The following is a 13,988-nucleotide window of genomic DNA, read 5'->3' as shown; positions in this document are numbered from 1 at the left end:
GAGCAGGAGGCTACACCAGGTAAGGTCTGCCATGAGATCTGATGACTTTATGTGGCCAAGCAGGCACAACTGCATAGGCAAAAATCAGAATTGGATTTGCAGGAAGTAAAATAATTGGAATATTTTTCCTGTGGATGTACCAGGAGCAGTTTGGAGGCAGTAAGGCATTTACTCTGCTTTCTAAACTGTGTTCCTGTGGAGAGCACAGATGTAGCTAACATGACCATATAAAAAGTACAACCCCATACAGCTCTGGTTGATCTGTATGTCTCTGCAGAAGACAAGCTGTGATGTAAGCTTTTAAGACATTTATATGGTGTCATTTTTGGGGGGTGGATTCAGTTTCAAATGAATGGTTATTTTCATTAAACTTTAGACCTCTGCCCCTCTCTTACATACTGCTTCAAAGTGGTTCAGAAATTGCTAGAAGAGAGGAAACAGGAACAGCTGTGACTACAGGCATGAACAAATAACCTGGCTCCAAAAGCCCTGTTTCTATAGGAACAGACAGGCTGGATGAAATGGGGAAGGTCATAAAGACAGAATGAATCAGCAAAGGGCAAATTTAGGAAAAAAGAGGAAAAAGGTGATACAAAAACAGATATAAGAGGAAACAGACAAATTGCCAGTAGAAAGAGAAAAGTCAGAATCAGGGCAAAGTGCATATAAGCAAGATTTTCTGTGAAACCCTTTGGGGTCAGCAAAACCAGAGAGTGCCATGAAGGACTGGAGAGAGAAACACAGTTCAACTGCCCAACCTGTCTATAAAGAAGAAGTTTTTTCTGGGATGATGAGGACATGATCACCACCTTCCCTCTCACACAAGCCTCCTTCCAGCCTGTGTTTTCTTGTGAGAACCAAGCTACTCTACATCAAAGCATCACAGGGGATGTGTGTTCACTATACTCATACTCCTGTTATCAGAAAACAGAAGCAGCAAGACAAAGTTTCACCCTGGCAGTGCCTAGCATCAAACAGGTATCTTGTAGTGCCCGTGTTGCTTGAATGTACTGGGGATTTTTCCCATCAGAAGAAATCAGCTTCAGATGAGGAAAAGAAATGTGTTTTTAAATTGCATAAACTAGTTTTAATATAGCTACAGTATGTATTTTTCTTATTGTATGTTATTTTTCTTATTGGCTTATTTTGTTGCCAGCTTTAATGCTGTAGACTGCACTCTCCATTTCAGACAACACTTTACTCTGTCTTGTTCAATTCTGGACAAATGGAATTTTACTTTGAATGGAATCCAGCGTTTTCATTCTATGTTCACTGCCAATTAGAAGATCATCTTTTGTGTTAAGTGGAGCTTACATGTGAATTCTACATAGAGTATGAGTAAACCCAAAGAACTTCAGCAGCAGCAAAGGAAGGCGGATAAAGATGCAGTACCTGGGTAAGTACTTACTGATTGAGGAAGGCGAAGAGGTATCTCATCACTATCAGGACCGACCTGGGCAAAGTAAGGAGGAGTTTGCGGATGTGAAGAGCCCTCTCATAGAGATTGTCTATTCCTGCAAATAGAAGAATTTTATGTTCCCGTGTATATGATTGTCTGAAAGAGCATTCAATCAATTTACTTCTACTCTTTATCACCACATGCCTCTATTCAGTATTGTCTAATTCTTGGCCTGGTAGAAAAATGACACGTGGAAGTTCTTCTCCCTCTCATTAAAACCACACAGCTTAAAAGTAACAGTTTTTAAAGAAGATACAAATCTGTCTAAGTCAAATGCTGGCCACTTGCTGAGCTTGACAGCTCATAAAACCACATAATCCGTACATAAATAGCCTGAAGGAACCAAGGAAAGATGTTGGCTATTCCTTTCAAATACAGATGTGTTCCCTTTATATGAATGCTCACATCAGATATATAATCCTATCACCGAGCTTCTCTGACAAGTTTTCTTAATCAGATGTCCAGCTATAACTCTCTTAGTGGCAAAATAGGAGAAAGGCCTTATTTTTTTTTTTGGTATGGGGCCAAGAAACACAAAGACTGCATTTTTCTCAAATGATTTTACAGCAGTCCATGGAAATTCTTCTGAAGTGGGAAAAACCATCTGAAAAAATTATCAGTTCCTAATGTCTTGTAACAAGGATGCACTACCTTCTATGCTGGTGAGAAAGACTATGTGGCTGCAAGTGGGGAAATGATGGGATAAAAGCTTGAACTGTTTTTCAGAATAAGCAGTATCTCAGTTCTTAACTCAGTGTTTTCTGAGTCCACAGTAAATGACACTGTTGGAAACAACCTCAAATTTCAGTAATGCTTTTTATGTGAGCCAAGAAAGTGTGCTGCAATTAGCAACATCTAGCGGAATTCTTAGCAGACTAAGATGAGAAATCCTGTCCAGTGGCACTAAAGTGGATACTCAAAAATTTGGAAATCAGAAACAGGAGCTGATTCCAATACCATGAAAAGCCAACTGTACCACAAAATATGGCATTCAGGAGTCTACAATTAAAGTGATTACTTATGTAAAAATGCAGTAAGTGTAAACAGAATTACTGGTGTGCATTACGTATGTGCTCTTTGGTATGGCTATTTCAGTATTTGAAGATGCAAAATGTGTGTTGACTTACATTTCTCAAAAGAAAAGTGGTATCTAGTAATTGTTACTTTGGTATTAAAAACTAAGCATTAGAAGAGTATGTTGGCAGCAAGAATTTTGGTTGCCACCAGAAGTGTTATAGTTCACTAGGAAACGCCAGTGCAGCAAAAGGGTGTGAGATCTGCTCCCACATCAGCATTCACAGGAGATTCCACTGGCTCAGCACTGCTAGTGTGCTGGGAACAAAAGATTCTGGGATGGGGTCAAACTGGCCTCCATCAGAGTTTCTGCAGAAGGACAACAGCCGACCATTGCTTGCATGAAGGAAGTCCATTTGGATTATGGTATCTATTGCAGGAGCAGAACAGTTTAACTCTGGCAGGAAGTAAAAATGTATTTCCCAGCAGAGACCCTGAAGGCTGGACAGTGTCCCTGGCGAGTTGCTGCAGAGCTGGTAGGAAAAAGGACTGCTGACAAGCTGCGTAATTTATAACATGAGTCACTCTCAACCCAAACACAGGCTGGAAATCAGTTCAAGCCGTCTCAAGTGGAGCATGGGACCTGAAATTTATTATTATGTTTCTTGTAAACACAGACTGCATGAGTCAGGAAGTATTTCTGGTTACTGGTTGAGAACTGGTATCCACGGCAGGGGCATGCTAAGTCCGGGAGCTGCCTGCACAGTGAAGATCCACAGAGCAACTACAGTTCTTCTTTCCCATTCCAATGCATCTTTCAACATTCCTGCTTCAGCAGCACTCTGTGCTGCATGTGGGAAGCTGGAGTAGAGTTCTGATGCAACACCAGGACTTGCCCTCTGCATTACAGCCTTTCCTGGCTAATGCCTTGTGCTACAGTCCTGCCTCCTCCAGACAAATCTGGAGACTGGCCCTGGGCCAGGTTCATTCACTGCTGAATTCAAATCAGACCTGAGAAACACAACGGGCTGAGACCCAAGGTACGTTCAGTAGCTCCTTCCAGAAGCATGTTCCCTGTATGGCTGCAATAGCTCTGTCTAAACTAGTAAGCTAAACCAGTGGGGCACACTGGCAGGCAACTACCATTCAGTAGCTACCACAGTCTCCAATGTCTTTGTGGTCCCTGCTGACTACAATTCCTCCAAGCAATTCCTAGACAAGTTTGACAGGATGCATGAGTTAGGATCTAGTCCCAGTAGGCAGCGCAGAGATGGCAGAATAGGTACAGAGATTCTGGCTGTGTAGTCATGTGCTGAACTATCCCTGCTGTCCTACAGGAGCATGATCAGTACTAACTACTAGAAGTGACCTGAACTCCATGCTGAAGTAGTTACAAGCCATACGTGCTTGAATGAGATGTGTATGTTTCCAGTACTTTCCTGGTAACCTGGACAAGGTTTCCATGATTATCCTTTTACTGACAATCCAAACTACTGTCAAGTCGTAAATTTATGTGCTTTCCACGTTATTTCAAGACGCTTTTATTTCCCAGCACTGATTTGGTTAAAAGGAGCTAGGTAATGTGTAATGTATTTGCATACTGCTTTTAAATGTGGAGCTAAATTTCATCGTTGCTTGAGTGTATTACAGTACATGACTGTTTGGGTACTTAGGAAAGATGGAATGAATACAGAGTAATCTTTTTACATGCAGGCACAAAGAATTTGCAGCTCTGGTGCTTCCCATGCAGAGGAAAGCTAAAGCATTACTTTGTCTCCACTGGCTTTGCTGAGGAGAGCCTCAGGGCAGAAAGGTCATCCAACCTATAAGCTGGTTGCTGCAAGGCAATACTGGCAAGCTCAATGCTGGAGGAAGCTGGACATGCCTCCTCTCTCACAGTTCTTCTGTTGGAGACACTCCTCTCATTACTCTGACTTTTTTTACCTGACTGCCTGGTGAGGTATTACCCATTTCTCAGCTAAGAAAACAGAAGTGCTTGATACTACATGATCTGTCCTAGTAAGACAATTTAACTGCTGAGCTGAAATAGAAATCAGAGGAGTTGAAAACTGGTTCATTACTCTAATGATATGATGAGATTCATATTCCCAAAGATAAGCAAGATGACAAGCCTGCGGCAAGGCCAAACACACTGAGAACTAATGTATTTTTTCTGACTGTGCAGAGAGATGAGGAAGAGAGATCTCTATGAAGGGCACAGGAATATCAACTACAAATCAAGACTAATGTCAAGTAAACATCACACAGTGAAATGGTTATTATTTTCTAGTTCCCAGTTCTCAGAGCAAAGCAAAACTTCTGGAGCTCTGGTCTGACGCCTCTGCCTTCCAGACCCATCTCTGCCATGGGGGTCAAACCCACAAGCAGGAGAGCTTCCTGTCAGCAAAATGAGAAGCTGTTTGGTGTGGGAACACTGTGCTTCTGTCAAAGCAGAGCACAGGAGATACTTGCAGGGTGAAACAAGAGGAGGGGAAGGAGTCAGCTTCTGGAGTTTCATGACTATAGCACTTTGTGGAAGAGACAGGCACCTGAGCCCAGAAGTATTAATTTATTTTCATCACACAAGAGTGGAACACTGTACCCTAATAATATAAAGAATTTGATTTTCTGTGCATCCATAACATTATCTAGGTGTAGAAGTTTCTGAGGTGCTTTAGATCTAAGAAGCTTCCACCACTTACTACAAAAAATGAAAACCAGAGAGCTCAGAGGTCATTTAAGTCTATAATCTTAGCCTCTGACTTCACTTTAATCCCCTCTGAGAGATGTCTGTTCAACTTGTTCATGAAATCCTGCAAAAAAGGCAGATCACAAGCTCCACAAGAAAATTTGCTGAGGTGCAATCCTACATTGCTCTTGGAAAAGATTTTATTTACTGATCTCACATGGACTAACTCAGCAAAGGCTCCATGTCCTTGATCTGGATGAAGGAATCTTGATGAGATTAATGTCATTGCATGTATTTATCAGCTGGTCGCCTCTCTGTCAGCCACACACTAAGGACTGGTCCTCAACTGCATGAGATAGACATAAATCCTAGGCAGTCAAGCCTTGAAATGTGTGATCTTCAGTCTCCAAGACCACTGGAAACTTTTCTAGAGAGGCACTGTCACCTTCACTTACTGTAGAGACATACAGAAATAATAAATCTCTACTTTTCTCTTCCAGGAGAAATAACAGTTTTAACCACTGGTCACTCACAGTGAGGTCACTCACAAACGTAATTCTAAAGTGAAACAGATCACAAGTGAACTATCTACCATAGAAGAATAAAGAAATCCTGAGAGGCGAGAAAACACAATTGCTAACAGAAGTCCCCCAAAACAAATAAACAAAAACCAAATTAGAAATGAAAATAGATATATATTCATCCCAAACAACATTAAGAACATGTAAATTAAAGTTTAATTAAACAATAGCTCTGAGGTAGTGGAGCATGTAAAAGGCAACATACTCAAATATAGATGCAGTGATGCAGAATACAAGTCTTTGGCAAGAGAGCAATTGCTGGTGGTTTCAGAGTATTTTGGGCCAACTGCACAGCTGCATACTACTATGTTTTTTTAATTTAAAGAAACAAAGGAAGCATTATACTTGGTTGTACACATGGACTTTCCTGCACTGGAGGTGAGACATAATTATTCAAGTGAGAAGGTTTAGCCTGGGAGCAGGCAGAGCTCAGAAACATCAGTTCTGGATTGTGAATGTTTGACCAGCTTCTCTTAACAGCCAGCCTCCACAGCCCAACCTCAGTATGAACAACAGGACTGCAAACATTTTGGCAAAGGGAAAAGATTATTGATCAAAACCTATGGAAAGAGAAACCTGGTGTCAGCAACTAATGAATTGTGTTACAAGTGACATCCAGTGCTGTGCAAGGTAAGCATATTTCATAGCAATGGTAGAACAAAGGAGGAATCAAACAATGGTAATGTAAGATGTCTCTCTACTTTATGACCACAGCTTTGAAGGATAAAATCCAATGTAGTATCTCTTTGTGGGGGTTACTTGCTATTTCCACTTGGTGTGGTGCCTACTACTAACAGAGTGAATGCCTAATGCATATTTTACACACCCTGTGAATGTCAAATGGGACTGAGTTACACTTGCAGATGTAATTTTTATGGTCAATTTGCAGCTGACAAGTTATCTACATGAATATGTATTAGTGCTGAAGTTAACAATTTGTGCCTCTTTTCATTTTGGTAGATGAATCCAATCCAGCCCAAAGATACGTATATATTAACTCAGCAATGCCACTTACAGCTCTTTCAGATCTATTTAAGAAGGCATTACAGGAGGACAAACCCAGCAGTCTTCACTGTCACTTCAGAAAGGAAAGACTTCTATTTTGTTGAAACCTTTTCATGGAGAGTTGATCATTCAGAATACTTTTTTTACTTTTCAAGTAATGGGCAATAGTCTGGAAAAGCAGTAAAATAATTTTTTTTCATAACACTTATGTCTTTAGGTAAACAGCCACTGCTGGTGGCAAGGAACCAAAATGATAAAAATCAGAAGGAAAAAAAAAGTCAGTTTTCATTCATCTTGCCATTTTTGTCTATAAAATTTAAGGCAAGGGAGATGAAACCATAAAGAACTGTAATGCTCTGTGCGGACGTTAAGCAGTCTGAACAGCTGAGGTGTGTCTGCTGCTGCATGGCATAGCTATCTATGTAAATGTGGACTTGAGTAAGCCATGTGTGTAAGAGCTCACACCAGGAGAGAAACTGCAGTCCCCCAGCAGTGAAGTGTGTTACAGCCAGCCCTACTGAGCTCAGCTCGGCACCTTCTGCCTCCACGTAGCTCCTGTGGAGCAAAGACTTTTCTTGTCTTTGGCCCAATCTGTTCCTACAAAGGGGGAGAAAGAAGTGCACTGCGCCTCTCCTCCTTCCCACCCCAACCTTGGATTGTCTTCTGGATTACAGAATGCTGCTGGGACCAAGAGCAGCCACTCCTTAAGAAGAGAATAGACAATTATGGCCCATTATCAGGTGGATTCTTTATGTTCTGTTCTACCTTTCATGCTTGCTCTGGCCCAGAGCATATAACTTGCCCCAAATTTTATCTAAATTAGATCATAAGCCCAAACAGAGTAACACTGTTCTCATGAGCGTAATTAATACAAATTGCCACAAATATCACAGTAATTTTGCACTGTTTCCACTGCATTTACAAAATGGAAAGCATTAACTCACAATGCTCTATTTCATTTGGAAATACATGCATAAATGTAAAAGAATTTCTCGGTGGCTGTACTGAGGAAAGGTTCATTTTGCAGCTGTAGCCTCAATTATGCCTGACATCCATAACTAAGTACTTCAGTTTCAAGGGGTTTTTCACTGGCAACATTACATTTCCATATAAAATGTGTGACATTCTGCCCTTTTACAGTTTTATGTGAACATTAACTTTACAAATTTGCTTTCTTCCTCTCCCCTTCTGCAACAAGATCTGCCAACAATTAAGAAACCACACTGACATTTATTTTGAAAAACTATTTGAAAAGAATTCCTTTCCTCACTCTTTTTCAGATAATGAATACAATATTCATATTAAGAGTATTTAAAAATGCTTAATTAAACATGTGAAAGTTTTCTGGACTTTATGTATCAATTGTGATCTAAAGAAGTTACAGTAACCATAAGTTCTCACAGAAAAAGTGAGTCTGGCCCTGCTCCCATTAGCAGGAAAATCAAGATACATAATATATGTAAGGCCACATAAGCACAGAAAAAAACTAACACAACTATGACTGATTCAAAGCCTGAAATGAAGGAGAAATCTTTCTTAGATAATTTTCCTTTTTGCAAGATATCCAGTGTTAAGGCCAAAATATGGCAATGGAAATGGTGTTTTAGGCCCACAGTTTATAACAGTATGTACCATGTAGGTGCTACAATGTATTTTGAAATGTTGGTTTAATTTTCTTTTCCCCAACAAAGCATTCTTATGCCTTAGAAGTGGTGCACTATTCAACAAAGCACATAGAATAGTACATAGCTAGAAAAATACTCCACTTCAGGTTTCTCAGATAACCAGAAGACGCAGCCACACAGCCACTTGATCTCAGCATATGATTCTGGGTGCAAGGTACAAGAGCTGTTTCTTTCCTCATATTTCATTCTAACTCATACTTCATACTTCATTCAAACTCCCCCCACTGTGACAACACAAAGTAAACTCACCCCGGTGTGCTCAAGAAAAAACTCCTTTGTCCCACCTTAGTCCACACTTAACCCTCCTCCCTGTGCTGAAGGCATTGATATGTCATTTCAGGATGCCCCTAATGATAACCTCGTGAAAATCAAACCAAACAACAAAATCATCCCCTCCATGCTTCTCCCAAAACCTGTAAGAAAACAGACCTCGGACTCTTACAACATATTATCAGAATAAAATCCTCTGCTTTCTTGTACAACAGCAATAGCAGAAGTCAATTCTAGCAGAACTATTCAGTCACTACACCTTGTTTTGAAAAACTGTCATAGAGATGACAATCCAGATTTATGACACCATCAGAGAACACTCAGTCTAAACCAGGATCAGATGGCAACACCTTTTTCTCAATAAACATTTTAAAATGTTGTTGTGAAAAGCAGTGACTTTGTCCCAGGCTACTGTTGTTATTGATTTCAATTCTGCTGGATGATACTGTTATTTAAATAAAAGGTCGTCAACTCTTTCACTAGAAAATAATTCACTGCCAACTAGGAACATGAAATTGTTGGACATTTCCTATGGAAAACAAGATCTACTAGGGATCTAGTATTCACAGCCATTTTTCTTGAAGTTCTTAACAACAAAATAAACACTTTTTTCAGGATAACTGAACTGGAACCTCTTGGACAGTGATGCTCTGAAAGTTTGGTGAATCTCTCCTGCTTGTGCAGGTGCCATACACATCTATCTGCTCAGTCCGTTGAACTTCTGCCCCTCTTTCCAGACACCCCATTCCCTCTCCAGCACCTTCAATGGTGAATGAGAATCCTGAATTCATCCAGGTTCCTCTTCTTGGAACGTATTTAAAAGGCTGTTTTAGGGAAGTGTCTTGTATCTCCTGAGCATTCACTTGTATAATCTCTGTAAACTGAACATTCATGGTATTTTACAATTTAGTTTACAATTGTATTTAAAGCTCTTCAGCACAGCAGGCTGCAGTAACATCTTCACATGTAAGAACCACCATTTATATTTTACTTAATGCTTAAGTCAAAATAATGAAGACTCTATAAAGAGATCAAATGGGCAGAAACTCTGGGAAAGAAATCTGGTACAAATGTTTCACGATGCAAGTGATTATTCATTTGAACAGTTTATCCAAGAATGTGGTAGATTTTCTATCAACCAAAGCCACTAAATCAACAAAATTTTCCAGCAGATATGCTTTAATTCATTTAGAAGTTATGGAAAGTGGCACAGGATTATTAGATAAAGTTCTATCATTCCTGTCATGCAGAAAACCCCTCAGTCAAAATGATCCTCTTCTAGATTTCAATTTCTATGACTTGCAGAGATTTTCTGGGCTGTGGCACCACAGTCAGTTAAAGCTGAACTGAAGCAGAACCAAGATTACACTTCCTAAAAAGACAGTGTCCCCGTCAACATCAGGGATCAGACTGATAAACCGTGGTTTTCAGTTCTTTAGGACTCCTCAGTGCCACCAAGTCTGTAAATAGCAACAGCTGCAGAAAACCCTACAAAAAAAATCAAACACAAACCACCGCACATAGACGTGCTCACAGTGATCCATGGATTTGTAACCTCTGGGAGGAATGACTGCAATCTTCCCTATGTGCAAACCACACACATTGTGTCCCCCAAGTTGGGAGCCAAAACCCATATCTGATTGCCAGCCTGGGACACCGCACCCATCAATTGGTGGCCCTGCCTACTGGGCTGAGAACTCTGCCAAATTAACAGTTTGGAGAACTTGACCTAATTAATATCCCAAAGGACTGGCTCTCATTACCTGTGAAACTGCCTCTCTCTCCACTGGGTTGAAGGAGGTAAGTTATAAAGGAAGGGTAGAAAGGAAATTCTTCCTCAAAGCTCCTCTGACCACTGTGCCCACAGGGAACAGCAAGTCTACTGTTGGCTGGCTTGCCCTCACCCCTCAGCACCTGCAGGGGTCAGTGAACTGGAAAAGGTTTTGTGCATGGCAGAGCAATTCACTCATCCACTGACAACTTTCCAAATTACTCCAACCTCTCTGTGTCTGGCTATGAGCACCAGCAGTGCACAGATCATGTGACGCTCCTCCTCGGCATCCCATTACAACTCGTGTGTGGCAGACCAGGCTCTCCCGCAGACAACACTCAGCTGTTCCGCTCCATCCCTGCACTGAAGAGTTTCCTGGGTTGGATTGGTGGTTTTCAGCTAAGCACAATAAAGGTCCAGAACCACACAATGTTGAGCAGTTAGTTACTTATTCACCAGTTCTGACCCCAAGCTGTGGGGCATGAAAACCTTGGAAAGTAACACAATCTGTTTGCACGTTCATGACTTCATGCACTTCTGTCTGCTTCAGTGCACAGAGGAAAATAATAAGATGTTTAAATTTAACTATCCCTTGTATACCAAAAGATATTCTTCTCGCCCTGTTGAACAAAGAATTGTACTGTACATTAATCCCAATGGAAAAAGGGAACAACCACAGCTGTGAGTATGACTAACAACTGAGCCAGACTGCTACACGTGGCAAACAAATAATCTCAGGGAAATCTGTCAAGTTAGCTCTTTTTTCAGGCTACTACTGTGTCTCTGAAAGTAAAATTCTATCGAGAAAAATGAGAAATTTCTACTTACTGATACAAGAAATAAGATCATTAAATCTTTCCTTAGGAAAGACAGGATTTTCCAGCCCTCGGAAATAGAGCTTCAGTACTCCAGCAACTGAGTTAATGTCATGGTTACTTTGGTCATCTGCCAAAGGATTTTCACCTTAAAAAGTAAATAAAGTGAATGAATACACATGCAGAAACACAGAACATTTTAATAAGAGAGTGACATTTTGGGCGGGTTTGTTTTTAGTGTGTGGGAGGTGGCAATGCAAGCATTCAAGTAAGATAATAAACACTGATTTAGAAATCCCAGGCTATGATTAAACTAAAAAAAGGCAGCCTAAGAAAAGCTTCCTTAAAATTACATAACCTAGTGATCTCTTAGGTCCTGAACTTCCAGCTAGGTATTTATGGACATGCTGTGATTTACAGTTAGTAAAATAAAAAAGCCAAATAACCTTAATTGAATAGAGTTTTGCAGACTTTTCTTTGGAGCCCTACATAAAACAAATGGAGTTAAGATCACTCACTGAACTGAAAATGTGTCTTCATTCTAAAAAGTTTAAACATCAGGAACTCGTGCAACCATTTTGTTGAAAACCTAACTGAAACCTCAGCCATGATCACACTATTTAATTTATGTAATTTTAAAGGCTTAATCTTTATTTTGAAACGCTTTAAAATGTATGGATCTTCAAGAATAACACTACCTAGGAGGAGGAGTTAAGAATAAGCAGATTTAAAAGGTGCAGAATGGAGGGATATGGCTTCACTTAGCAAGTGAAAACAGCTGTTTTATGTAACTTGTCAAAGAAAAGATCAAGTTTAACAAGATATATATAACTAGTACTGGGGAGCAAAATACTGTGCACATTTTTTTATGCTTTTAGTCACAAGACTTCTTACTCCAAGGGTTTTGTCATTAGCAGATGATCTGCAGAAGTTTTAATTTTCCCTAGAAATTAAAATACTCCAGCTTTTAAGACTCAAGAAAAAAAAGAATGCAAGATTTAAAAAAAATGTAACAAGTATTGCTTTAACACAGTTGGAGGATGGCTGGATCCTGGTTTCCCTAGCAGAGCAATCCTAGGCTGGGTGTTGCAAGCCACTGAAATTGAAAAAGCTGGTTTTACTTCCTGGAATTTTTCATGTAATTCCTCCTCTGGGCCTGAAATTTCCTTTGGGAATAAAAAATGGAATGACCCTTTTTTTTACCCCTTATTTTCCTGGACTGTGATGCAACTTTGGCAGAGGGACCAGAAAGCTGGGCACTTGTATTCCAGAAGATCGAGCAACAGGACTTTCAAAGTTCATTAAGTAGTCTCTTAAATCAAATTAAACTTACTACCTTTCTTTTATGAGAATCTTTAAAATAAAATGTACAAAACCTATTATTTGCAGTTTACCATTAACAAAACTGCTAATGTTTACAGTTGATAGAAGAGTCATATGTCTTGTCTAAACAAAATCAGAAAACTGTCAAGCTCCTGGGACATAATGGGGGAAAACATGCACATGTCCTCATTGCACTTCACGTTTAAGCATGTGATGGTGCAAAGTTTTAGGTGCAGTATACACAGTACAGACAATCTGTCTAAACAGCAAAGAAAGTAATTATAATTTTAAAGATTTTTAAATGTCAGATATTAAGGTGCTCAAATAAATAAAAATCCAGTTACCTCTCTCAAATGAATTTTTAATATCATTGACTTCCACCTGGGAACCAGACACTCTAAAAATTCCCTGATGCTGAAGACCTGCAGAGAAGATGAGAGATAGTGGTGAAAAATTAAATTATTTTTTAAGATACTTTAAATCTGTGTTTTAAAAACAAAGCTGTGGTGCTAAAGGAGTAATGTAAAAGATATACAAAAAAGTCAAGGCAATAATGAAATGACATAGTTTTTTTCAGAGCTTACCATATAGATTTATAAATCTGATACAGCTTTCCACAATAAGAGGAATGACTTGCCCTGAATCCTGTAAAAACAAGAGCAGAATGAGTGAGCTGGAGATCAGAAAGAGGAAACCTCCCTGCTACGGCCTCAATGTGAAAATGCACTTTCTTGGTCAATCTAGATGGACATACAGTGCTGGCAAAAAAGCACCTAAGAAAAAATACCACTTCTAACAGAGTTCTCTTCCCATTGAGGGAGGGAGGAAAAGGAACAGGTAAAAAAAAAGGATTACGGTTCTTAAAATAATTTAATTGGGAAATTCACTTCTCTACTTCTTTCACTGTGTCTGGCTAACACTGTATGTGACATCTAAGCTCGTGCATGCATTTGAGATTTTTGAAGCAAAATGAGTTAAAGCAGTAAATTTGCCTTTTAAAAAGATTATTAAGAATAGTAATTCATGATGAAGATGATCCCTCTGCATCCATTTAACTGACCTTTCTTTTCCTGGTGAAGAAAATCTTACATTGATTCACATCTTACATGGTACTAATTACACAGGACCCAACTCCTCGGTGTGGGTTTTTGTTGTTGTTTGGTAGGGTTTTGTTTTGTCTTGTTTTGTAAAAAGAAGTTAATCACAAACAATTTACAAGGCTTTCCTGGATTTTCTGGACTATCAGAAACAATCTTGGAGCAGAGCCACCAAATGACATTGCATGGGGTACCACAATGTCTCCCTCCTGACTGAGAGCACTGCTATGGGCTCTGCTGGCTTGTGTGCCCTACCATGGGGCAGGTGATGGCCTGGCA

At 39.8% G+C, this 13,988-nt stretch overlaps 1 protein-coding gene across 1 annotated transcript in view; it reads right to left on the bottom strand.

Annotated features, from left to right (window-relative positions):
- Window positions 1–13,988, bottom strand: part of SRGAP1 (SLIT-ROBO Rho GTPase activating protein 1) — a 144,662-nt gene that overhangs the window by 17,183 nt on the left and 113,491 nt on the right. The window contains 4 exon segments of the mRNA XM_066319103.1: window positions 1,409–1,514; window positions 11,303–11,437; window positions 12,957–13,034; window positions 13,197–13,257. Of these exon segments, the coding sequence (XP_066175200.1) occupies window positions 1,409–1,514; window positions 11,303–11,437; window positions 12,957–13,034; window positions 13,197–13,257 (380 nt within the window).

The sequence above is a fragment of the Sylvia atricapilla genome, chromosome 5, assembly GCF_009819655.1.
Source record: "Sylvia atricapilla isolate bSylAtr1 chromosome 5, bSylAtr1.pri, whole genome shotgun sequence".
In the NCBI taxonomy this organism is placed as follows: domain Eukaryota; kingdom Metazoa; phylum Chordata; class Aves; order Passeriformes; family Sylviidae; genus Sylvia; species Sylvia atricapilla.
This window is presented reverse-complemented; position numbering and strand designations above follow the sequence as displayed.